This window comes from Bubalus bubalis, chromosome 10 (assembly GCF_019923935.1).
Source record: "Bubalus bubalis isolate 160015118507 breed Murrah chromosome 10, NDDB_SH_1, whole genome shotgun sequence".
Taxonomy (NCBI): Eukaryota; Metazoa; Chordata; class Mammalia; order Artiodactyla; family Bovidae; genus Bubalus; species Bubalus bubalis.
The window spans coordinates 96,041,807-96,067,292 of NC_059166.1; the positions used below are offsets into that span (position 1 = coordinate 96,041,807).

General features: G+C 36.6%; 1 protein-coding gene across 3 annotated transcripts in view; it reads right to left on the reverse strand.

The window, feature by feature from the left end:
• Positions 1 to 25,486, reverse strand: part of ADGRB3 (adhesion G protein-coupled receptor B3) — an 884,190-nt gene that overhangs the window by 156,910 nt on the left and 701,794 nt on the right. For all 3 annotated transcript variants that reach the window (XM_044924546.2, XM_006078271.4, XM_006078270.4), the window contains exons 18-20: positions 14,087 to 14,213; positions 12,365 to 12,468; positions 7,973 to 8,075 (exon numbers count right to left, since the gene is read on the reverse strand). In XM_044924546.2, coding sequence (XP_044780481.2) covers positions 7,973 to 8,075; positions 12,365 to 12,468; positions 14,087 to 14,213 — 334 coding nt within the window. The remainder of the gene's footprint in view (positions 1 to 7,972; positions 8,076 to 12,364; positions 12,469 to 14,086; positions 14,214 to 25,486) is intronic.

A 25,486-nucleotide genomic window follows, 5' to 3' on the forward strand; every position in this document is an offset into this window, starting at 1 on the left:
AATCGGGTGGGTGCTTGCTTTTCCTTTACATATATGAATTTTTGTACAGTAATATGTTAATACAAACAAAGGCTAAGTGAGCAGACCAAAGCAGGAAGAATGTTCTAGCATTCTAGAACTAGAAATCATGAAAGCCAGGTCTAAGGTGGGATGGCTGGGATAGACACCAGTGATTGGCCAATTTGAGGAGTTTCTAGGTTATCTGGAAAATATTTCTGTACAACTGCCTAAGAATAAATGAGCAGAAATAGCTGGAGTATGTTTGACACTCTCCAAAGCCCTGCCAGCACACAAGTCTCCCTGGTTATTTTTTGGGGAGTTTTGTCCAGCTCTGGAGACTGACCCAAGAACACAAATTGAATGTCCAAACTGGCTTCCTTGTCCTTCAAGATAATCTGCTTCCTGATACTGCAACCATTTGAGTCACTCCTTATTGTTAAATTATTTCTCTTTCATCTCCGGTGCTTGTTCCAAACCCATTCTTCACATTGATCTTTTGCTCTGTGTTGAAGTTGACTTCAACAATGTGATCCTTGGCTCATGCCACACAAAATTGGAACCATAGAGTCAGGGGATAAGAAGGTTGAAGTGGGTCAAGAGAGTCTCTCTTATCCCACTGCCTCCACTCTGTGAGCCCCACACCAACAGGATACAATAAACCTGACTGCCAGGAGCCAGAGGAAATCAGGAAACTAACCTACTCTTCAGTTCCGTGGTCTAATGGTTTTCAGGAGCCCAGGAGAATCCTGGTAGAGTGAGTAAGATATCTCAAAATGGATTCAAATGAATCACATGTAAGCTTACTACATCCAAATCCTTTTACAAACATCATAGCAAGTCAATAAATGGGATTTAAAAAAATCTAAATAAGAAGCTTTGACCTCAGCCACAGGGATCACAAACAAATTTGAGACAAAATAGACCGGCATTTGGGACATTCTTGGCAGGAAGTGACTTCTATGAGTGAAATTATGAAAAAGCACATTTCTTTTGAAGGATGAAAACATTATTTTACACGACTTCTCAAGTGAGAATATTCACATTTGTGGGCTTTCAGAGTTTCTTTAACTAAAACCCAGAAACCAGATTGCCTTTAAAGCAAGTCATCAATCACTTGGAGCTTAAATCGGGCCTTAAGAAAATAGTCTTGATCACTATGTTGGCCTAGATTTTGTCTAGAGTCGGGGACCCTGATCCTCGTAAAACTAACCACAGCTATTGGCTCTATAGATACAAGCCTAACTGATGAATTCAAATAAATGCATTTACTCATTCATTCAATAAAGATATATTAGATATTTGCTGTACTTAGGTCCTATGTTGTCAGTGAATTTAAGAATAAATATAACCTAGCCTTGCCCTAAGAAGTGGACAGCCTGGCTGGAAACAGATAATAGAGTACAAGATAGCAGTCTTGTACCAGGAATCACAGAGTCTCAGAGCTGGTGAACCTAACTGTGGAGGACAGTGAAGGACTTCCCGCAGGAGGAAGAGTATCAAAGGATGAGTACGAGTCAGATGCAGATGTTTTGGAAATCGGATGGGGTGCAGGGGAGTAACAGTGTTACAAGTGAGGGGAAAGCAAGGAATAAGCGACCTCCATGATTCTGATGAACTATAAGTAGACTGGTATTGCTACTGTGATAAAACAAAAGTCAATAAAGTAGAGCAAAAATGGAAAGGTCAGCCTAGGTCATGTTTAGCATTTCTCAAGTTTGATAAACTGCAGAGCTATTTCTGAATATAATTTATTCCTGTATATAAACACATACAGTTTATATTGTATAAAATGCATACATTTCTATATAATGTGTTTGGGTGTGGGGTGGAGACAAAACGGGGGAATTCAGTGGTAAACAGAAAATTTGACACAAGGCTATCTGGAGCTCAGATGCATGTCCACGAGTCATCATCATCACCATCACTATGATCACAGCAACTGGTTAAGGACTCTTACAAAGTGCCTCATATATACTGTCATGTAACCTTGACAGAAATACTATAAGGGAGATACTGAGAAGAAGCTAAGGTGTATCGAGCCCAAGATCACAGAAATAGAAAGCAGGAGAGGTAGGGTGCTTGGGTCCCTCTGGCTTAAAATGCCTGATCTTTACTTTTACCCCAAAGAGATGGATGTCTCCAGGGAAACCTGGAGAGCTCTGACCTTCAAGAGATGGGCAGACTGTTTCAGAGGGTATGAGGAGAGACAGATTGGTGGATGAAAACACACAGTCAATATTCCTCCCCAGAAGCTGAACACTTATACATTCAGAGGCCAGGGATGGAAGTAAACATGTGAAGAATGTGGGTCTCTGGCAAAAGGCGGCCATGGGAGAAATGGCTGAATTAGGGAGCGCTTCAACCAATGAAAGTATTAAAATTCAAGACTTTATTTTAGAAAAACACAATTCTGACAATGCAAAGACATCTTCCATTAGAATAATCACAGCCTTCTAGTTTGGCTCAGTTTTACTGATTATCTCTACGCAAACTATATAACAAAAACATGACAACATCGATAAAGGTGAAGTAAGCACCAAATGTAGGAAGAAAATGGTGTACAGTTTGTGACTTTTAAAAACTGCTCCAACACAGTTTTTGTATTTTTCGCAAGACTGAATTAAAAGACATGGCCTATTATATAATTCAATGGCCCAAACATAAAGAACTATGAGAGAAATTCCTTCCAAAGAGTGATAAAGATGTGTCTGCATATCTGAAATAATTCGTGAAGTTTCCCTAGACCTGTCAATGAGAACTTTTGCTAAGTCTCCTAGATCTCCTGGGATTAGAGTTAGTATGTATCTTCACCCTCTCACATTTAACTATTATTTTTTAGAATAAGGATGTCTATTCAGGATGTCTGTAATTTATTTTATAACGCGTTGGTGTTCTTGGTATGATACTATATTGGTGCCTGTTATTTTAATCTTTAATTCTAGGAGCTGTCTAGGAATGCACAGAACAAGGTGTTCAGCTGACCTTGTATTTGAAAGGGTTATACTCCAGAGTCTAGCAGAGTCAGCTGCAAGACCTTTTGATTTGGGTAGATCTATCCACAGTCAACACTTCAATTATGAGCTAAATACAAAAGATTGATTTTTACTGATGAACTAGTGTCTAGGCAATTATTATGGTGGATGTATCAGTGGCTTCCCTTTGGTGAACATAAAGGTATTCAACATATGCAGATGAGATATTATAGCTAAACATGTCTTAATCTAAATGGACTGCATGGAAGATTCCATTGGTGCCTATATCCTGTACCTTTTAGAGACGAGGCCCATAGTTTTATCCCCAGTTGTACTGAGTCCAGACACTGGGTTAGGAGGATTCCTGATTGAAAGATGCTGACTAAAGGCACAGATGCCTGCTTCTAGAGTGTTGCTCTGTCCACCTCAAGTGAGTGTGCTTATAAGATATGACCAAAGTATCTAAAATGACAGAGACCCACAGTTTCACTGTGTTTACAGAACAGGTTTTGCTCTTGATTTGCTAATAAATGTTTATCTAATAAATACCTGACTGTCTGATTGAAATTAGACTTGGCTTGCTTTCATTATAACCTGGCAGTGAGTTTTTGGTTGTAGGGAGAAGCTCTCTCAGAATCTTCTTGGGTGTTCACTACTATCTAATCAAAAAAACAATTTTGCTAATTTTGGCTTCCATCAGTAAAAAGAATGCTGCTGCTGCTGCTAAGTCGCTTCAGTCGTGTCCGACTCTGTGCGACCCCATAGACGGCAGCCCACCAGGCTCCCCCGTCCCTGGGATTCTCCAGGCAAGAACACTGGAGTGAGTTGCCATTTCCTTCTCCAGTGCATGAGAGTGAAAAGTGAAAGTGAAGTCACTCAGTCGAGTCCGACTCTTAGCGACCCCATGGACTGCAGCCTACCAGGCTCCTCCATTCATGGGATTCTCCAGACAAAAGTACTGGAGTGGGGTGCCACTGCCTTCTCCGAAAAGAATGCTATGAAATGGTTAATATGATAAATCATCTCAAAGTGTTCTAGAAAAAGATAGGTATACATTTTTGTGATTAAAAAAACTATTCTCTGAAAATATGTTTCCAAAATACTAGGTCCAAAATAATCTACATGGCTCAACAGAAAACATTTGCATACTTTAAAGTACAAAGGAAATTCTAAAAATAAACAACATTTGAGTGATAAAAGAACATCCTGGTTGAAATTTAAAATGCACAAAGAAATCAAAGGGCAGTGACATTTTATGAGATAGCTTGAAATACAATGAAATCAGTTATAATTACATTTTATCACTGCATTTTAAGAAGAGATATAAGAAATTGCATTTGATTCCTCTCTCTGCTGCCAGCAATTGAATCTATAGTTCAAAGATTTGAATACATCATATTTTAAACAATGGATCATTTCAGCTTGTTTCTATCCCAACTCAAAAGAAGGCAGAGATACTCAGTAGTGAGATAATTGAATCAATTATAATTTGGAAAGCAATTTCGAGAAAAATCACAGTCTGACACTTCAAAACTATTCTGGACCTCAGCATCAAATACCAGTTTCTACACAAACTACCCATGACACCTCTCAGAGGCAATACCAAAGAACCTGTTCATCAAGAAATCCTCTCACATGTTTCCAAGTGTGGAATGGTAAAGCATTAGTCAGAGCTTATCAGGGAAATAAAAGATAGGAATTTGATCAATTACAAAATGCCCAGGGCAGTGATGGGATCCTACACACAACCTAAAAAATTTACTGTACTCACTGATCATATATTACTTTTTAAAAATATTCTTTTGAAGTTTATACAGATCATAAGTTCATACAGATATTTCATTTTGCATGTTTTCTTTTTTTTTAATCATTGATCTCATAACAGTGAAGCAGGTATAGCTTTTCACAAACTGCTATTTCACATAAAAAATAAAGTGAGGTCGATTAAATTGAATTCAGCACATGTATCATAATCAAATATACAATTATTTCCCCTGGAAACCTGATATTGTTGAGAGTGATTACGAATAAAATCCTAGTGGGTTACATTTTTCTTTCAAAGTCACTCCATAGTGGATTATTCTAAGCTAAGAAGATCATTTACTCAGACTTAATAAAGCAAAATTAACATAGCCTGAGAAAAAAACCCATAATTTTTCATTTTCTTCATCATCACCACCACTTACCACCCGCTCCTCCCCACAAGCATAAACAACTGTAGGAGCAGAAATCAGCACAGTCTGTCTGGAACAGAACCACCAGGATCCCAAAACCACATAGAACCTATTCTGTAAAAACAACTATGCTGACTTTTTTTTTTTTAAACCAAGCCCAATGTCAGTCATGCTGCATAATCAGAAATGAAAAGTGAAATTAGACTTGTCTTATTTTGCCTTTGATGTTATAATAATCACAGATATCCAAAAGACATTCTAACTAAAAAACAAAAAACAGGACATTGAGAAACTGGAAAAGCCCAAATGGGCAAGTAGAATGTAATTTCTCAAGACTACTCTAGTTTCTAAGTATTACTATGATTTAGACCTATTCAACATAGCACTCACTTGCTACATGTAGCCACTGAGCACTTGAAATTCACCGGGTTCAAACTGAGATGTACTATAAGTATAAAATACAATCCAGATTCTGAAGACTTTATTAAAAAATGTTTTAAAATATTGTATTAACATCTAAAAATGTTACTTATATTTTAAAATGGTCATCTTTTGGATATATTGAATTAAACACATTATTAAAACTGATTTAGCTTATTTATTTTTACTTATTTTAAAGTGGCCACTAATATATCACTATCAGATATGTAGCAGGCATGTGTGGCCAACATTGTATTTGTATTGTACAGCAATGATCCAAAAGAAATAGACAATAACCATTACAACATGTAGAAAACCTCGTGGGAAATTCTACTAGTCAAACCATTTGGCTCAGAACTTGTAAAAACTTTGGCACATAGTATAAAACAGTTTTTACAGCATATTTCCTAAGGAAGACCATGATGTTGGGAAATAAGAGTGTTTGGAGGGTAAAACATGACAGAAAGGGAGGCTTTGGTGGGAAAAAAAACCCAACTTCAACCACCAGCTAAAGCTAACTCTAGCTCAACTGTTTCTGGTGCCCAGATCCAGTAGGTGACTTCTGCTTCAGAGGGAAACTCTCCTTTTGCAGGAAGGTTCAAGGATGAAGAGTTAAAAGAATTATGACCAGGTGAGAACAAGTATAGGAGTTCTTCTAAGATCCTGCTCAGGGAACAGTAAGAACAGGGGTGAGGTGGGTGATGATTGCCTGCTCAGTATTCTTGGGCTTCCCTGGTGGCTCAGCTGGTAAAGAATCTGCCTGGAATATGGGAGACCTGGGTTCAATCCCTGGGTTGGGAGGATCCCCTGGCAAAGGGAAAGGCTACCCACTCCAGCATTCTGGCCTGGAGAATTCCATGGACTCGCAGAGTCGGGCACGACTGAGGACTTTCACCCTACTTGACTTCCAGGCCCCTGGGGGGCGGGTGTCTCCCACGCTATACCCGCACCCTTCCCCCTCACTGCCCCTCTCTCCTTTCCTCCCCAGCTAGTTTGAGCCCACCCCACTGCCCTGTGGCGCCCAGCGTCCCCTTGGCTGGCTGCTTCTCACACTTCTTTCTCCTCTCAGTTTCAACTGCACCTCCCTCACTCTGGCCTTTCTGTCTGACTTTCCTTTTCCGGTGCATTTCTTTGCAAACTTAGGTTAAACAGTCAGAAGGGAGACCTGAAATATATTTTAATAGACTTTGCATTTTCTTATCTCATCAAAGGAAAGAAATGGGGCAGGGGGAACAAACCCTAGGCACTCAGATACATGAAAGGTGGATGTGCCTTTTACTTCTGCAGGGCCCCTTTCTGGACGCTTACTGCTGTTGCCTGTTTTGTTTCTGTCTGACCCTTCACTGTCTTCCAGTCTTCCTGCAGCCCAGACAGAATACAGGTCAAAACAAATCTTCATCAGAATCATCTAAGTAGTTTTCCAGGACTTTCAAGACCCAAAATCAGATCCTTTGGGTGGGAATCAGATTCTGAGGAGTGCAAGTTTAGTAAAATAATAAAACTATCCATAATATTCTGATGTTGATGTCTGTCCTACAAATACCTAATATATTAAAAGAACCAATTGAAAAGTATATTGGATGTTCCAAGAATGACAGGGTATAGGGAAAAAAATTCAATTATTGACCTTAGTATTTGAAAAAAATTAAGAACAGGCCCAAATTGACAAATATTATCAAAGCATTTTTCAACATAATTTCTTTGAGATTAGGGCCATTTAATTTAAGATTTCTATTAGTGGTTTCTTGGAATGTATTTAAAAGTCATTTAGTAAAAAGACTGACAATCATTCCTCAAAACACATGGTTATTTAACTCAAGTCATACATTTTTATATTCTGCTGAAAGTGATTATTCAGTTAAAGAACTACAATACTGTTTAAGTGTAAAACTACTTTTTGGTTAAGTTAAATTTTTTTGAAGAGCATAACATGTAGAGTCACTTTCATCTAATGTTCTCTTCGATTATTGTCTAAAAAAGCTTTTTGGTGGATTTTCAAGAGCTATGTTACACTTGTTAGCAATTTACAGTTGAATTTAGGAATCAAAATGTTAATCAATTAGGCCAAAACACAGGAAATCTTATTACAATTAGGATAATGAATTAAAAATTCGTGCTTTTGATGTTTCAAAGTTTTGAACTCATAGAGCTTTGATATAATGTTTAATAAACACATATTTCTACTATTATAAACAGCTTCTCAATCCCCAAGAAATTAAGTCAAAAGCATGTATTTCTACACTGGAATACATAATACTTTAATTCAGAACAAGATATTTTTACTTTTAAAAATAATTTTGTCAGAAATTCCCCATTTTATTAAGAAAAAACATTTAGATTATCAATAAGCAACTTTAGGTCACAACATAAACACAGAAAGAAAATTAAAATCATCACCAACCGTACCTTATTATGTGTCTGAGTCTGTCCAACCAGGATGAGGATGTTGGATGAGATGATAGACAGGCAAAAGTTAATTAGAATTATGGACCTCTCAGAGCGGATGTACCTAACCAGAGAGAGAAAGAGTGCCCGACGTTAAAGTTCAAAGGAAAGATGAAAAATTCTCTATTACACAAATTGGCGGAACTCATCCAGAAAAAGATACACTAAGCTGCAGGCTTTACATGAGAAAACATATAAAAACCAATCATTTTTAAGAAAGATTATGGCAAAACCCACCACAATATTGTAAACCGATTAGGCTCCAATTAATATAAATAAATTAATTTAAAAAAAGATTATTCTTTGAGACTCAATTTTATAGTGACATGTGATATCCAAAAGACCTTTAAATTTTCTTTTCTTTAGACCTTAGTGTAGACAACATGGCATTTCTGACAGAGGCTAAGTTGTACCTCTGTTATCACCATACAATTTTTTACTAGAAATAAAAAATTTCTTTGAACTATGTAAATTAGTATAAGAACTTTTACTATATATGTATATATAATATGCTAATTATCACCAAACTCATCAATGGGTGAAACTCTAGAACCAAAAAGAAAAAAAAATCCACACAAATTCTGAAATATCCCCCCACCCCGCACCATTTACTAGAAAGATACCATTACTTTCATGAAACCACATTTTCATCCACTATGTCATTATCTCAAGTTTTTTAAGTACTTAGGTTGTTACTCTTTACATTTTTCTTTTCCTGAGTAATTGTTCCAGAAATCAAGAAAAAAGAAAAGGAATCTTTATTGCTAAAGATTCCTTTCACTTTCATGAAACCACATTTTCATCCACTACGTCATTGTCTCAAGTTTTTTTAAGTACTTAGGTTGTTACTCTTTACATTTTTCTTTTCCTGAGTGATTGTTCCAAACCAAGAAAAAAGAAAAGGAATCTTTATTGCTAAAAACTAACCCCGTCCACAAATTATTCATCATTAGGCTAGAAAATTACTTGGCGTCTGGCACCCCACTCCAGTACTCTTGCCTGGAAAATCCCATGGACGGAGGAGCCTCGTGGGCTGCAGTCCATGGGGTCGCGAAGAGTCGGACAGGACTGAGCGATTTCACTTTGACTTTTCACTTTCATGCATTGGAGAAGGAAATGGCAACCCACTCCAGTATTCTTGCCTGGAGAATCCCAGGGATGGGGGAGCCTGGTGGGCTGCCGTCTATGGGGTCGCACAGAGTCGGACACGACTGAAGCGACTTAGCAGCAGCCATATTTTACCCTTATGAAGAAGAGTTTATATACGGTCTGTCACATAATTTTTAAGTGCATCAAGAATGTAATTCATGGAGAAAACTACTCAGAATCAAATGTTCTACCAGCTGTTTACCCTAACAGGGTAGTAGCTATTTCGCTTTCCTGTACCCAGTGGCAAATCACTGAATGCCAGTTTAAAAAAAAAAAAAAAAGAAAGATGTATTTGTTCTTGCTGTGTATTTGAGACTGTTTGATTTGTATTAGAACATGAAATCACTGTCCACAGCAGGCGTGGGCTTCCCTGTGCAGGTTACATGCGGGTGCGAGAGAGCGGGAGACACTTTAGAAAGTAAAATCTATCAAAGTTCTTTCTCTCTGCTGTGACGAATATGAAGGCAGAGGCCCTACATTCCACCACATAGTTCAGAAAAGAGTGCAGAACAGAAACAGGAGTAACAATAAAATATAAAAAGCAATTTTTAACATAAGAGAAACTTCCTTTCTTCACAGAACATAGAAGGAGCCTAAGTTGACTCTCAATTAAAAAATAAAAATGGGCTCAAGAGTAGCTTAATCTTGTCCCTGCATTATCAATATCTAAAAATATAATAAACCACACACTGGGATACTGAAAACATCATCAAATGTTAAGTTGCTTCTTATTTTGTGGGTGGGATATGTATCACAACAAGTTTAAGGACTGCACAAACTGACCCTTTATGTGATATGAAAGGCTTCCATGACACCACAAGTATATAGATGTTATTTAAAAGTTTTCATTGATATTATTTAGTCAGTAAATAGAAGAATCAGGGTAATAAGGACCTAGACTGACCAACCTGCAGAGTTTTTCCATTTTCATTTCCTTTGTAGTATTGTTGCCTTAAAATTTTATTAGTTATCTCAACTTTGAAAACTTTTTATAAAAATGTTTTATGTTTTAAACAAAATTTGTGAATGCATCATTTCAATATATGGGCTGAAAGGACATGCTCAGTTGCTCTTTGATGTAATAACAACTCCACAGAATATATTTATAGGTGGAGAGAACGTCACAGTGGATTCATTTTTTGATGAACATTTCTAATAAGCTATATGAGACACCAACACATTTCAAAGTAGTAATTATATATAAAATAATTCTGATGTTCACATATTTTATATATCATTAGGAAAGCAAAAATTATAAATCTCTTAATTAAAAAAAAAGGCAGTTGGATCCTGAGCATTCATGCTATAAGAGCCACTTAATATCAATAGTTTTTGAATCTTGAAACTTCTATCAAATCATTAATATTACTTCAATTCTTCTACCTGTAGACAATGAGCTGATGGCCACTAACTGTTAGGAATTCAAATTTATGTTGTTTCTGGGTACTGTCTTTTATACTTCTAAGTGTCATGTCAAAATTGGGTAGATACTTTCAGCTGGTAATTCCTGGAAAACTCTTACAATAGGTGATTTTCCTGGATTTTCTGTACTACAGAAAACTTTACTAGGGACGAATTAATCCTATGCTTCTTGGATAAACTTTTTATATCATTTACACCAGCAGTGTTTGTGCTAGCATTAGCCATATGTGTTGAGGTGTGAAGAAAAGGTGGAACTGGTGACTGAACTCCATGTAATGAGAAATGGAACTTAGTCCTGAATATCTCAGTGAGTATGAATTATGATGCTACTGATGAACTGTGATACCATTACCTAGTATTCTGGCCTGTAAACACTGCATTTCCTTAGAAGAACCTTTTAGGCAACTATGGGAGAGAAAGGCTTCTTTCCAGTCTTTGCTTGTCTTGCTCTTATATTATCAGGACAATGCCTGATTGACTGAGCCCTGAACCCAGGATTCTACTGTCTACTATGCTATGCCTAGACCAAGCATCTCTTTCGTTTCATAAGACTGATCATAGATTATTAGATTGTCTTTCTTAGCATTTCACTACCCTTCATGGGAAGGCAGAACTTCTGTTACATATCTGCACCAACAGACCAAGAATGTATACATACTTTAGTTTTGTGTGAAGCATAAAAATTTTAATATCTTTGACAATATACTATCGTGGACAATTAACTTTTGTCTTCAAAAGAGTAAAAAATGTAACAAAAAACTTTTTTTCCAAAAATAGATGTCAATCAAATGACCTTTCTTTAATATATTATAATTAATTTTTGGATAGAATTGTTTTTTTGTATTAAGTAAAAGATAAGTAAAATACTAGGGCTGGCAATCTTTGCAATTTTAATATTTCAAATATTCAAACAATAATATACAATTATCTAGTTATTAATATAGCAACTGTTTTTAGAATATTTTTAACTAATAAAAATGGATATAAAAATGTTTAACATTTAAAAATTTATTGGGAAGTTTTGTTACATACTAGCTAACAATATGTCAGTAGACATAATAAGCCTTACAAGTCTAATATTCTCATTAATAGAATAAGAACAAATCTTAGGAAAATACTATATTTTCACATAATATCAAGCAGATGCAATTTCATATATTATGGAACAGTATTTTTCAATCACTTCCTCTTGTCTATGTATTTTTTCTGACTTCTTTTAATCAGTTTGTCAAAATCTGACTTATTTGAAACATTCAACCAAGAAACCTTTTCTAAAGCTTTATGGTATTTATTATGTTAATATATTAATATTATAGAAGATTTTACTCATTGTCTGGGACACATTGACTTTATGTGTTTAAAACAAGAATTTGTAGACCATATTTCTATAACAGAGAAATTAATTTGACTGTATCAATTAAACTCTCAAACTCAATAGCAGTTGGGATAAGTATAAACCACACATTGACTGAATTTGGGGTATTAAGAATACTTAGGGATAAGCAACTTGTTGAAGACTACCATCATTTGAATTGAGTGTGTGTGTGTGTATGCTTCGCTTATTTTCTTATCATAGGAAAATATAGAGAAGAAAATTTAAGTAAACACTTACTTAGCACTTTTGAGTTCATTTATTATAGTTCAAGCAAAGCAATTATAGCTGTTTTAAAGGTACTTTTTTCAGTAAATCAAGAAAACATGAGACATATAGTAGTTATCATATTCTCTGATTTAACTCAGAATAACAGCATTCCATTTGAAGTGTGTTAACTGATTACATACCTCCATAACGCTGCATAGACAACTGCTAGGGTGACCAAGGCCAAGCAAGAAAGGCCACTGCCTACGATTAGGGTAACTGAAGGTGTACTGGAGGATTCCATGATCTGCAGATTAAACAAAAGAAGCACACAAAAAAGAGAGAGAGAAAGAGGATTTTTAAAATAAATTAAAATAACTTCTAAACTCAACCAAACTATCCTAACACTCAAAAATAGCCAATATAGTTGTTATAGTAACCAGATAATTACCCAGTAACCACTCTGTTCACGTATTCTCAACCCCTAAAATGACTAATTCTAGCTACTCCCTCTCTCCCACTGTGAAGTAATGAAGGCCTTAAGAGTTTTCAGTGCTTGATTGTGGCATATACCCACTTATTGCTTTCTAAAATAAATCACTGAAGTTACAACTTGGTCAGCATTAACGTGTTAAATTTTCTCTAGCTGATATTTGAAGCAGTATTCATTTTTCTTCAACTAACAACAGTTCAGTTATTTTACAATATGTGCTTTTAGCGAAATGTACCTTGATCCTCCTATTTACAATGCATTATGTTATACAAATGTGGTAACTAGATATTTAAAAATGTTCAAACTTTCTGACTTTTGACAACTTTGCTTTAAGTCAAGTATCCTCTCATTTAATTTCAGTAGCTTGGCCTCCTAGAATATAGAGGAAAATCAAATTTCAGGTATAAGACCCAGAATATATTTTGTGATTCTTTTTTCTGTGAACAAAATATAGAGTTAATTTTCACAGTCAATATCATTCTCTAAATATATGACCTTGAAAAGTAAAACCTTATGTTTTTTAAAAAATGTATAAAGATCACAAGCAGTCACTGATTTGAGAGATTTCTTTCTTCAGACACTAACATGGTACTAACTAGTACAATCTACTGTTTTTTTTCATATTTTTAGTATTAGAAGTTTAAAGAAATATACTTTAAGATCAAGTGTGTTCCAAATCTTAGATATGCACAATGAATTTTATAGATATTTTTGGTTATCAAAATAAGTAAGAGTGATGCATATTTAGGCCAGATTTAGACAGAAAGTCACATTTATCTTAATAATTATATCTTACCATTTCAATTTCTGAAATAATTTTTCAAAATACCTTTGATGAGGATATTGTTTTTCTTTCAGACAGTTTATATAGCTGCCTGTTTCAGAAACTAGTTTTGCAAACCTATATACTTCTAAGGAATGATTTTACAGTTTCTGATAGTCCACACTTTCACAAAAACTTCATTTAATGTTTTAAAAATAAATACCCAAGGACATCCCAGAAAACCTGTACTGAAAATATCCAATGCAGATATGCAATGTGTTTGGCTATAGTGTCTGGGGTCTTCATTCTACTACTAACAGTATCCTTACAAATCCCCCAGAACAGATTTCGAGTTCTAAAATAAAGGTTAAGCTGACAATTATTTTTATTTGAAAGTTTGCAGCATATTAGCAATATGATTGGACTACATACTTAAAACTATACTGCAGAAATTTCAAGTTAGAAGACATAAAATTGAGTAGAATTTAGTTATAGCACACCAACTAGAATTCATTTCACCAAGCCACTGTAGCTAAGGAGGAGACGAACCCAATTTTGCCACCCTGCAACATTTTCCATTTCCCCATTTAAAATGCAGTTCCCTGGAGAAACACTCTCCACAACGTCCCTGCCTTTGCATTAAAGCCGTGTTTTCCCTTTGTTACTTACTATTTCTCTAGGTTGCTGAGCCAAAATGGCGAAGGTAGAGAGACGATCACATAAGCATTTCGTATGGGATGCATCGGTAAGCACAGTTTTACATCCCTGGGTGGACCACGTTCCCAAAGAATCGTTCCTGCAAAGTGTGGGGGGAAGATCGGGATAAATACTCCTGACGGCCAATTCCGTAAAGAAGAAAATGCAGTTTAATTGAGAGAATCGTCTACTGTAATTCCCGTACAGGAAAAAGGAAAAAAAAATCTACTTGTTGTTGAATAGGACGTAATTTAGATGCATCTCCAGTAAGGCAAAGCGAGAGTGTTTGGAGGAAGCAGGCGGGCGGCGGTGCAGCGTGCAGAGAGCTGTCCAGCGCCGGAGGTGCTGAAACCGGGACTGACTCTGTCCAGCCCTCTGCGAGGAACGGCGGCAGCGGCGGCGGCACGAGCAGCCGCCAGAGCGTTGGCAGCCACTTCCTATGCTCATCGGATCGTTTCAAACACTCAGAGTGTAAAGAGGCTTTTCACATTTCATACCAGCTCTGATTCCCGTCCCGTATTTTTGGATCGTGAATGTTGGCTTTTAAAACGAGGATTTCTCTGAAAAGCCTGCCTAAAAGGTTAGATAGCTCGTGTTGGGTGATAGAATCTTCTCCGCTGTTGGTTAGGGATTTTTTTTCCCCCTCCCCTTAGAATTAGCTGCTGTGAAAATTTCACCCTGGAAATGGGAAGCAGCAGCAGCAGCAGCAGCAGCAGCGGCATCAGCTGGTTCCGACTCTCATTGCCTTTGCCTGTTATCCAGGGGAGGGGTGGGTCTCAGACGCTTCCCACTCCACACTTCACTCAGCCCGAGCTCCTCTGAAGCCCTTGACATTGCTCCCCCCATCCCCACCCACCTCTCTTCCCGGGGTGGGGCATTAAGCGTTAAGCTAACCTGGAGTCTGCTACAACATATAGCAGAATAACTCCACCTCAAAGTCTGGTAGGAAAGGGGAAAGAGGGCCTGCTTCAATGTTCCCTTTGGTGTAGCCATTCAAAATTCTAAAGCATATGGTTTATTTCCCACCCCAGCAGAACAATAAAAATGGTATCAACCTACGCCTTCTTGAGGGGGTTAAAGATGGGGGAGAATCCACCCCCGACTGAACTACTCCACAAGAAGAAGAAGAAAAAAAAAAAAAAAAAGCTATGGAGTTCAACCAATCAACTTGATTATCATTACACGTGTTATATACTGAATGCACCAATTGTCACCTCCCCTCCCTTAGGCATGGAAACTCTCCGATTAGCAAACCTGTGTGTATATGTGTGCTTAAATTTCAAACCAAGTTACTATCTATGTTAAAAATGACTCTAAAACTCCAGAAGCAGAACACATGGCTTGATGTTAATTTTGATAAGGTACTTTTTATTTCACCTACTCCATATCTATGAATGCCTAAAGCTATTGGGCTAAATATGAATGCAGTCTATTTTGAAGCTATTTCAATGACAGAGGTTTCACTGTGATAGCTGGACCTCCAGGTTGAGTTGTAGAATATAATTCACACTATCCCTATTTTGGTATTTAGATGCAATATCTGTTTAACATTCATTAATTTTATTTTAATATTGACTTGATATCATTAATATTCATGACTCAAAATACTGTTAGTTACAACTTTTTTAAAGAGAAAGAATAGACTATATTTGGGAAGAGGCACATAAAAATTATAACTAAGTTTACCCGAGTACTTCTAAGTATTAGCCAGCTAGTATGAGTCAGTTAAAAATTTGGTAGGTCTCTTTTCTTTCTCATGATGTCATAGAACCATATATATATATAATTGACTGTCTGTCTCTTATGTCTATCTTCTTGTGACAAACAGTTAAGGCCAAATAAAATATGTTTATCTCAGTAGATTAAAGTTTAAAGAAGAATGATACATTTAAGAGAATCTGACAATTTTTAAAGCATAACATTGCATTATTCATCCTGGATAGCAGCTTATTCATCCTGGAAAGCAGTATTTCTACTCTCAAGATGCAGTCCAATACTTACACTTTTCACATTATGTAGCTATGACCAATAAACCAAAACAAGTCTTAACCAGGAAAAAAACTTTACTGCAAATAAGGCCTCATATGAGACAAAATGGCATGTTTATATTTAGGTAACAAAAGCTTGTTTACTCAAGAAAATGTTAGCTATCACTAACCTTTGACTGTCAGATATAGTCTATGTTCAATACAATGTTGCCATACTCTGAAGATCATGTAAATTTTATATGACATCTTTAGAAAAGTAGGTCAATTTACTTTGCTCTGTACAATGATGTAGTACTGACCTGATCCAGCCCCAGGCAAAACTGGGAAGTGACACTGGTTTCCATTTTTTAATCTTTCATTCCCCCCAAGCATGAAATGTTTCTAATCTCACTGGGCCCCTTTTGATGGGTCCCCTCTTAAGGTTACATAACCTCTGTCCTTAGTTTTCTTTGGAATTATTATCCCTTTGTTGATTTTATCTGATTAAACTAAGATAATAAAAGTGACTGAGTACAGTTTGATGTGTTCTCTTCAGTTTAACACAAGTCATAAAACACAAATAATGCATCTGATGGCAGAACACCAGAATATGATAATGGGTAGGAGTGAAAATTTTGATAGGTGAGGGGTAACTAGCAACTTCTATACTTGGTCACTTCCAAGACTTGAGTAATAATAAGTGTGATGCCATCAGATGTTAAATTTTATATTGTTTCATAAAACCTCTTGACATTATAAAATCACTAGCATACACATTACTATTATTACAAAAACCATATATGTCACCATATTTTCAAACAGTTCATAGCTATTCTGACTGTACAAAATTCTTTGAAAGCATGGCACATGTATCTGATTGATTTCAGCGAGACCTTGTAAAACAAACTGTTATGGTGGTAGAGATAATGTGAAGCAAAACGGCTTCCTTAGTCTGCACAGAACAAGGTTTTAAAACACGTGGACTATTCCAGCAGTCACATTATTCTTCTAATTTCAGAGATTTGCATGCCATGATTAATGGTATAACTGTGAATTATTCTTAGTTATTAAGTGTACCTTGTCATCAATGGGGCAAGCAAATACAATGAAATATGTATGAACATTAAAGATATAATAAGACTAACAGACTGAGGACGTCAGAAACAAACACAAAATTGTGATACTGAAAAATCACATCTTTTTTTTTCATAGTGTCTTTCCTGGACACTAATTTTTTTTCAAATAGATTTCAAAAATAACTAGGCCTGCAGAAATTTCATATAACCAGCACATTCTTTGTTGGCTACACCTACATTCACCCATGTTAGCCATTAGCTGTCATCTATACCTATTTTCCTTCTTCCTATTATTAGGCTGGATAAAAGAAGAACAGAGTCTGCCTTTCACAAGTACTGGAAAGTACATACTCACAAGCACAGAATTCTGTGAAAATACAAGACCCCAAATCTATTACTTCCCAGCTTACTATTTATTTGAGGCCCTTCCCAATTTTCTTAGAGTTTATATGATATTTCTTTGGCTCTGAATTCATTGTTGGGTTCTGGATTTCATGGGAGAATTAAGTAATATAGCAAACAATTATATTATTTAGCATTTACAATTAAAGAAAAAGATTATCCATTCACTCCAATGAAAAGTTGTTAGTAAAAAACTTGACAGCAAAAACTTACAGTGACACACTTCAAAACTGCGTCAAGAAAACAAACTTGTATCTTTTGAAACACCAATACAGCTAAATATTCCTCTCAGATCAATCTTTTATAAACTGTTTATACTGCTTCATGGTACATCAATATGTAAAGTGTTTATCATGAATAAGTGATACACTTTAGGAGGTTTATTATAAAATCTCAGGATGTTGACGGTCAGTTTATTCAAAATCAAAATAGCTACAATATCACTTCACCTGGCATGCTTCAATTTATGGGGTCGCAAAGAGTCGGACACAACTGAGCGACTGAACTGAACTGAACTGAAAAAATTAATACATAGCTTCTGAGTACACTGTCCTTAAAACATATGTGCACTGAAGGAACGTGCTTCCCAATCAGAACGGTCATTAATGTCTAAGAACTAGGTGAATCTGTATCACTTTTAATGTATATACGGCACTCAAATGAATAATATATATATGTCTCTTTGTATAAATATTTCTCATAATACAGAAATTTTGGAGTACAGATAAGGAAATGTTCTCAATTTTGAGCAGAAACAGTCTTTGAGGGCAATCTAGCTTCCAGGACATTGGAAATACTGAGAAATTTGTTATCTCTAGCAACCATTACTATGCCAGAATACAATGAATCATAAAATTAGGAAGTTTTTTGAGAAGTAACCTTAGTGATCACCTAGCCCATTGGTTTTCAACACTTATTGTATATTAAAGCCATCTGGAGACCTTTAAAAATTAAAGTCTGAGGTGGGGCCTGGAATTATTTCTTTTCCCCAGATGATTCTAGTGTGCAGTCAGGGTTGAGAACCCCTGATCTATCACCAAACACTTACTTTGACAGATGAGGAAACCGAAGTGCAGTGAATCTAGGAAGCTTGTTGAAGGCACAGAGTGAGACACAAGGTTGTCTTTCTCATTCCTAGAGATTTTTTTCAATACTAAATTTTAGATGTAATCTGTTTTAAAACAGAATTAATGAACAGTCCTATGAAGTATAAGGTCTGCATGTCATGTTATCTACACTTGCAAATAACATGGCCCTTGTGTAGCAGTTTTTACCAAGTATGATTTATCAGTGGATGAATTTAGCTAAAGACAGATTATCAAACTGTTGTGTTCATCTTGTTTTTTAAGCGAAATATACTATGACATGTAAGAAATACTATTTTATACCAGTTTTTCATGATATAAAGCATCTTTCATCTCTAGTGAGTTCATTTATAGTTTTGGATGATATAAAAGTTGAAATTCCAAATACTGAAAACATGATAATAAGTAAAAGTAATAAGCTCCTTTTCTTTCTAAAAGTGATATCCTCTGTATTTAGGTTCAGTAGGAGATGATTTAAGATTTCATAAATTATCATAATGGCTGCATACAGTATTATATACTAGTATACACATACATAAATCATTTTTACTGTAAAAAGAATAAAAACGACAAAAAAACATTAATATTTCATTCACTGTCATGAAATTTAGGAGTGAGTACTTTGCAACAAGAAGGAAGAGCACTTATCATCCACTACTGAACCTGAAATTAGTAGTGACTCCTCCACACCTTAAATACCACCAGAATCCCAATTTTTCACCTCAGTTCAGTTCAATCGCTCAGTCATGTCTGACTCTTTGCAACACCATGGACTGCAGTACACCAGGCTTCCCTGTCTATCACCAACTCCTGGAGCTTACTCAAACTCATGTCCATTGAGTCGGTGATGACATCCAACCATTTCATCCCCTGTTGTCCCCTTCTCCTCCTCCATTCACTCTTTCCTAGCATCAGGGTCTTTTCCAAGGAGTCAGTTCTTTGCATCAAGTGGCCAAAGTATTGGAGTTTCAGCTTCAGCATGAATCCTTCCAATGAACACTCAGGAATGATTTCCTTTAGGATTGACTGGTTTGATCTTCTTGCAGTCCAAGGGACTCTGAAGAGTCTTCTCCAACACCACAGTTCAAAAGCATGAAATTCTTTGGTGCTCAGCTTTATAGTCCATCTCTCACATCCATACATGACTATTGGAAAAACCATAGCTTTGACTAGACAGACCTTTGTTGGTAAAGTAATGTCTCTGCTTTTGAATATGCTGTCTAGGTTGGTCATAACTTTTCTTCCAAGGAGTAATCATTTTTTAATTTCATGGCAGTAGTCACCATCTGCAGTGATTTTGGAGCCCCCCAAAATAAAGTCTCTCACTGTTTCCATTGTTTCCCCATCTATTTGCCATGAAGTGATGGGACCAGATGCCATGATCTTCATTTGCTGAACGGTGAGCTTTAAGCCAACTTTTTCACTCTCCTCTTTCACTTTCATCAAGAGGCTCTTTAGTCCTTCTTTGCTTTCTGCCATAAGTGTGTCGTCTGCATATCTGAGGTTATTGATATTTCTCCCGGCAATCTTGATTCCAGTTTGTGCTTGCTTTATCCAGTCCAGCATCTCTCGTGATGTACTCTGCATATAAGTTAAATAAGCAGGGTGACAATATATAGCCTTGACATACTCCTTTCCCGATTTGGAAACAGTCTGTTGTTCCACGTCCAGTTCTAACTGTTGCTTCTTGACCTGCATACAGATTTCTTAGGAGGCAGGTCAGGTTGTTTGGTATTCCCATCTCTTGAAGAATGTTCCACCTAGATATGAACTAGTTCCAGGAACACCCTACACTTAGATCTTCCCAGGACTTCTCTGTGCCTATTCATGCTTTCTTTCCAACACTAGAACATTAGTTGATAAATTCACCTTACTTTATTTATAAAATTAACACTCTCCATGCCACAATAAAATGTTAGTGCTTTTGAGAACTGTATCCTGTATGAATTTGAATCACTGAACTACCACTTTTCACTTAGTAAGGACTTAATGACAATTTTTTGTTCAGTTAATTTAACAATCATTTATATTTCAAGGGATGGATTTTTAATACTTTTGGACCCAGACAGAATGTCTTAGCTCTAAATCATCTGCTGTCCTTCAGCATATCGTAGAAATGCAATCTGAAGGGTATCAATGAATCTTAATAGGCTTATCTATTTGCTTAAGGTCATTAAACATCATCTGTTGATAAATTCTGAAAGATTTGACATCCTGCAATGATTATGCTCAATCCAGCAGTAAGGCCTAAGTCTTCACTAACTAGCCAGTGAGTGTTTTTCAAATACCAAAGTGGAAGACACACACACACACACACACACACACACACACAAATCTAACATTTTATTTCCTAGGAAAGCCGACCTTCTGGTTGGGAAGACTATACAATCCAAGAATGTTTTCTATCTGATTAGTTTTACAAATTGTTCCAGAAAATGCTTCCAGTACTGCCCTTCTAATTTAAGGCACTATCATTTTTCTCTCCAGATAAATATTATTATTGGGCTCCCTGTTCCTTCCTTGCTATCTACCCTCAAGTTCAATTTCAACACAGCAACCAGAGATCCTATTGACACATATGTGAACTTTTGTTGCTCTGTTCAAGACCCTCTCAATGGTTCTTCTCACCTCACATGGAGTGAAAGACAAAGCCTGTAAGCTTGTTGTTTCCTCACCGTGGCATTTTTGTGCTGTGAATTCTCAGGGCTCAGAATGCATTCCTCAAAGACAGTCATGTTGCTGATGTTCTCTCACATCCCATAGGTCTCTGCCTTTATGTCATCCTTCCAGAGATGTCACTGACTATCCAATTTAACATAGTAACTCCTCCTTTGTAGTAGGCTAAAACTAGCTCAACTCCTATACAGTTCTTCTCATCAAGAGATGGAGGTTTTCCTTCCTCTTGCTGTGAATCATTGCAAGCCTGTGACTTGAATTGGTCAGAAAAATGCAGTGAAAGTGATCTGTTTGAGCTGAGGGCTCAAAAGTTCTTACGGTTTCCAGCCTCATCATCCTGAAAGTCTGCTTTCCTGTGGGGTGGCACAGGCTAGCTTCACTGAGGGTGAACCAGCACCAACCACCAGGTACGTGAGTGAGCCCATATTAGGTCATCCACCCCTAAGTAGAGCTGTTAGTCTACTGTAGCCTCGTGAGAGACACCAGATGAAACTGCAGAAGAACCAACTAGCTTAACTCAGTCAAAGAGCTGAATCATGGAATTACGAACAACATGAAACAAAGCCACTAAGATTTGAGGTGGTTTGTTATACAGGAAATGATGCATTACCCAATACTTTCCTACATGCCCTGCTCTTGACCTTATTATTGATCTACTCTTGCCTGTAGCACTTACTCCATCTAACACATTTATGTATGCACTTTTTAATTCACTTTTTCCTGTCTTTGCTTACTAGAATGCCAAGTTCCAGAGAATAGTGATATCTATACATTCATTTGTCTTCTTAGATCCTAAACAGAGATTGACTCATAGCAAGTGCTCAATAAATATTTGTTGAATGAATACCTGGTGTAGATTTTGACCTAGGGTAGCTGGACTTTCTGACCTCATCACTTCATTTCTCAACAAATATTATTAATCTTCAAAGACATTCAAACACTGTGCTAGATTATTTTATGGCCGTACAGATTTCCACTTTGCCTTTTGGAGCTTGATAGCTTCAGTGGTAATTATTTTGCAGGTGTAGTGTCATTGCCATTTTGTCATAAAATACACATTAAAATCAAGAATATGTTGCTCTTGAGGGTGACTGAATATCATTTGCAAGAATGGTAGCACCAGTTTTATTTCCAGTAATGGCATCTGTTCATTTACCTACTTAATTTTAAAACTGTGGTAAGAACAGTTGACATGCGAGGCACAGAATACCCAGCTGACAATAGCCAGAATGTCGTACACAGATCTCTGGAACATAATTATCTTGGATAACTGAAACTTTACCCCACAGAACAGAAACTCTCCATTTCCTCCTCTCCCAGCTGCTGGCAACCACCATTTCCAAAGTATAAGCAACAAAAGCAAAAAAAAAAAAAAAAAAAATGACAAGTAGATGATATAAACCAAAAAAAAAAAAAATTCTACTTAACAAAGGAAGCAAGAGAGTGAAGTGGCAGCCAACAGAATGGGAAAAAATACTCTTGAACCACATAATGATAAGGAGTTAATATGTAAAATATATAAGGAACTCTTACAAATCCAGAGCAAAAAGAAAAACAATTAAAAATGGGTAAAGTAGTATCTTTTTTGTTGTTTTGTAAACTGGAAGCACTGAGAGTATAAAGGAGTATGGGAAGTAACACCATTAAGGGAATCAATCTACTGGCTTATAAATATGTATAAACATCTTCACCATGATGTATTAATAACTAAAGGTTAAAATATGCAAGGTGCCATCATTAATTAGTCAATAGGCAAATAAAAATAATCATGCTAATGAAAATAACAGCTAACATTTACTGAGTGTCTATTCAATGTTAGGTGCTGTGGTGGATGCTTTAAACACATTTACAAAAAAACCTAAAATGAAATATCAAGGTTGATAGTATTGACAAAGAGACTTAGTGCCTCCATTCAGGATCATGAGGACCCTGGAGACAGAAAAAAGCCTACAGTTGGAAGGTACCTGGATATCTCCATCTGCCTAGGATCCATGTAACCATGGAGGCCTACCTTTGTCCTTATTGCATATGTTTAAAATAAAAAGAATGTCACCGAGAGATGGTGACATTCTTAACGCCATCCAGCTGGTGCAGAGGTACACCCAGAGCTAAGCCTGAGCCTGTATACCTTCAGAGCAGATTCCCAACCCTCAGTTCTCTCAGCGAGGGGAAGACAGGGGAGTGTACAGCTTGAGCTAGGAACATTCAAGGGGGTACTCAGAAAGGGCACCGTTTTGGGAACTGAAGTCTCAGATCATCATACTGAGTGAAGTAATTCAGATGGAGAGAGAGAAATATCATACTGTATTGCTTGTATGTGGAATATTAATGGTACAAATAAACTTATTTACAAAACAGAAATAGAGTCACAGATGTAGAAAACAAACAAGATTATCAAGGGGGAAGGAAGGGAGGAATATATTGGGAATTTCAGGTTGACATATACACACTACAGTATATGAAACAGATAAATCAACAAAGACCTACTGTATAGCACAGGGAACTCGTTCCTTAATACTCTGAAGGGGCCTATATGAGAAAATAATCTAAAAAAGAGTGGATATATGTATATGTCTAACTCATTGACTTTGCTGTACAGTGGAAATTAATACCACACTGTAAAGCAATGGTACTCTTTGCTGTTGTTCAGTCACTAAGTTGTGTCAAATTTGTCGTGACCCCATGGACTGCAGCATGCCAGGCTTCCTTGAATTTCATAATTTCCTGGAGTATGCTCAAACTCATGTCCATTGTATCAGTGATGCCATCCAACCATCTCATCCTCTGTTGCCCCCTTCTTCTCCTGCCCTCAATTTTTTCCAAGCATTAAATCTTTCTCAGTGAGTTGGCTCTTCGCATCAGGTGGCCAAAGTACTGGAGCTTCAGCTTCAGCATTAGTTCTTTCAATGAATATTCAGGATTGGTTTCTTTTAGGATTGACCCGTTTGAGCTCCTTGCTGACTAAGGGTCTCTCACGAATCTTCTCCAGCACCACAGTTGAAAAGCATGAATTCTTCGGCACTCAGTCTTCTTTAAGGTCCTGCTCTCACATCTTACCATGCCTACTGGAAAAACCTTAACTTTGACTAGATGGACGTTTGTCAGAAAGTGATACCTCTGCTTTGTAATATGCTGTCTAGGTTTGTCATAGCTTTTCTTCCAAAGAGTAAATGTCTTTTAATTTCGTGGCTGCAGTTATTGTCTGCAGTGATTTTGGAGCCCAAGAAAATAAAATCTCTCACTGTTTCTACTTTTCCCCCATCTATTTGCCATGAAGTGATGGGATCAGATGCCATCATCTTAGTTTACTGAATGTTGAGTTTTATGCCAGCTTTTTCACTCTCCTTTTTCACCCTCATCAAGAAGTTCTTTAGTTCCTCTTTCTGCCATTAGAGTGGTATCATCTGTATGTCTGTACTTCTAAATTAATTTAATTAATTTTTTAAAATCTCACAGAAAACATGTGAGAAGGGTTTCATGAAAAAGTGACTGGAAAGGGCAAATACTTAAGAGAATAAAAAGAATTGTGTTGAGAATGGTCACTGTGGGCACAGAGGCCATTAAGAACATTTTAGAGAATGATTTTAGCAGAGGGCTCAGATGGAGACTAGATTTCTGGAAGTTAAAAAAGGAAGCCTGTGATATCAAAGAGTTTAGCAATAGAAGAAAAAAGATTGCATGTGAGTCAACATATAAACATAAAATTTTATCAATTATGTTTTTACTTTGAGGTAGAACTAAATCTCCTAATGTCGTCCAACACAGACCTTAACAGTTCAGTGAAGAGATGATTCTGATAGGATGTAGCAACGGTGAAATAGTCGTTCAGTAGTGTACAACTCTTTGACAACCCATGAACTGTAGCCCACCAGGTTCCTCTGTCCATGGAATTCTCCAGGAAAGAATACTGGAGTGGGTTATTCTCTTCTCCAGGGGATTTTCCCAACTGGGGACTTGAACCCAGGTCTCCTACATTCTAGGCGGATTCTTTACTGTTTGAGCCACCAGGAACCAACAGACGTTCCACAATTTGTTGAAACAGAGGTTCCATAATTTGATTCAGTATTGGGATTAGAAAGAAAGAAGAAAAAAAAAAAACAAAAACTACTGAACGTCCACAGGGAAAAGTATTATTCCTGTCAATAAAATAAAAGAACATTCAAGAAT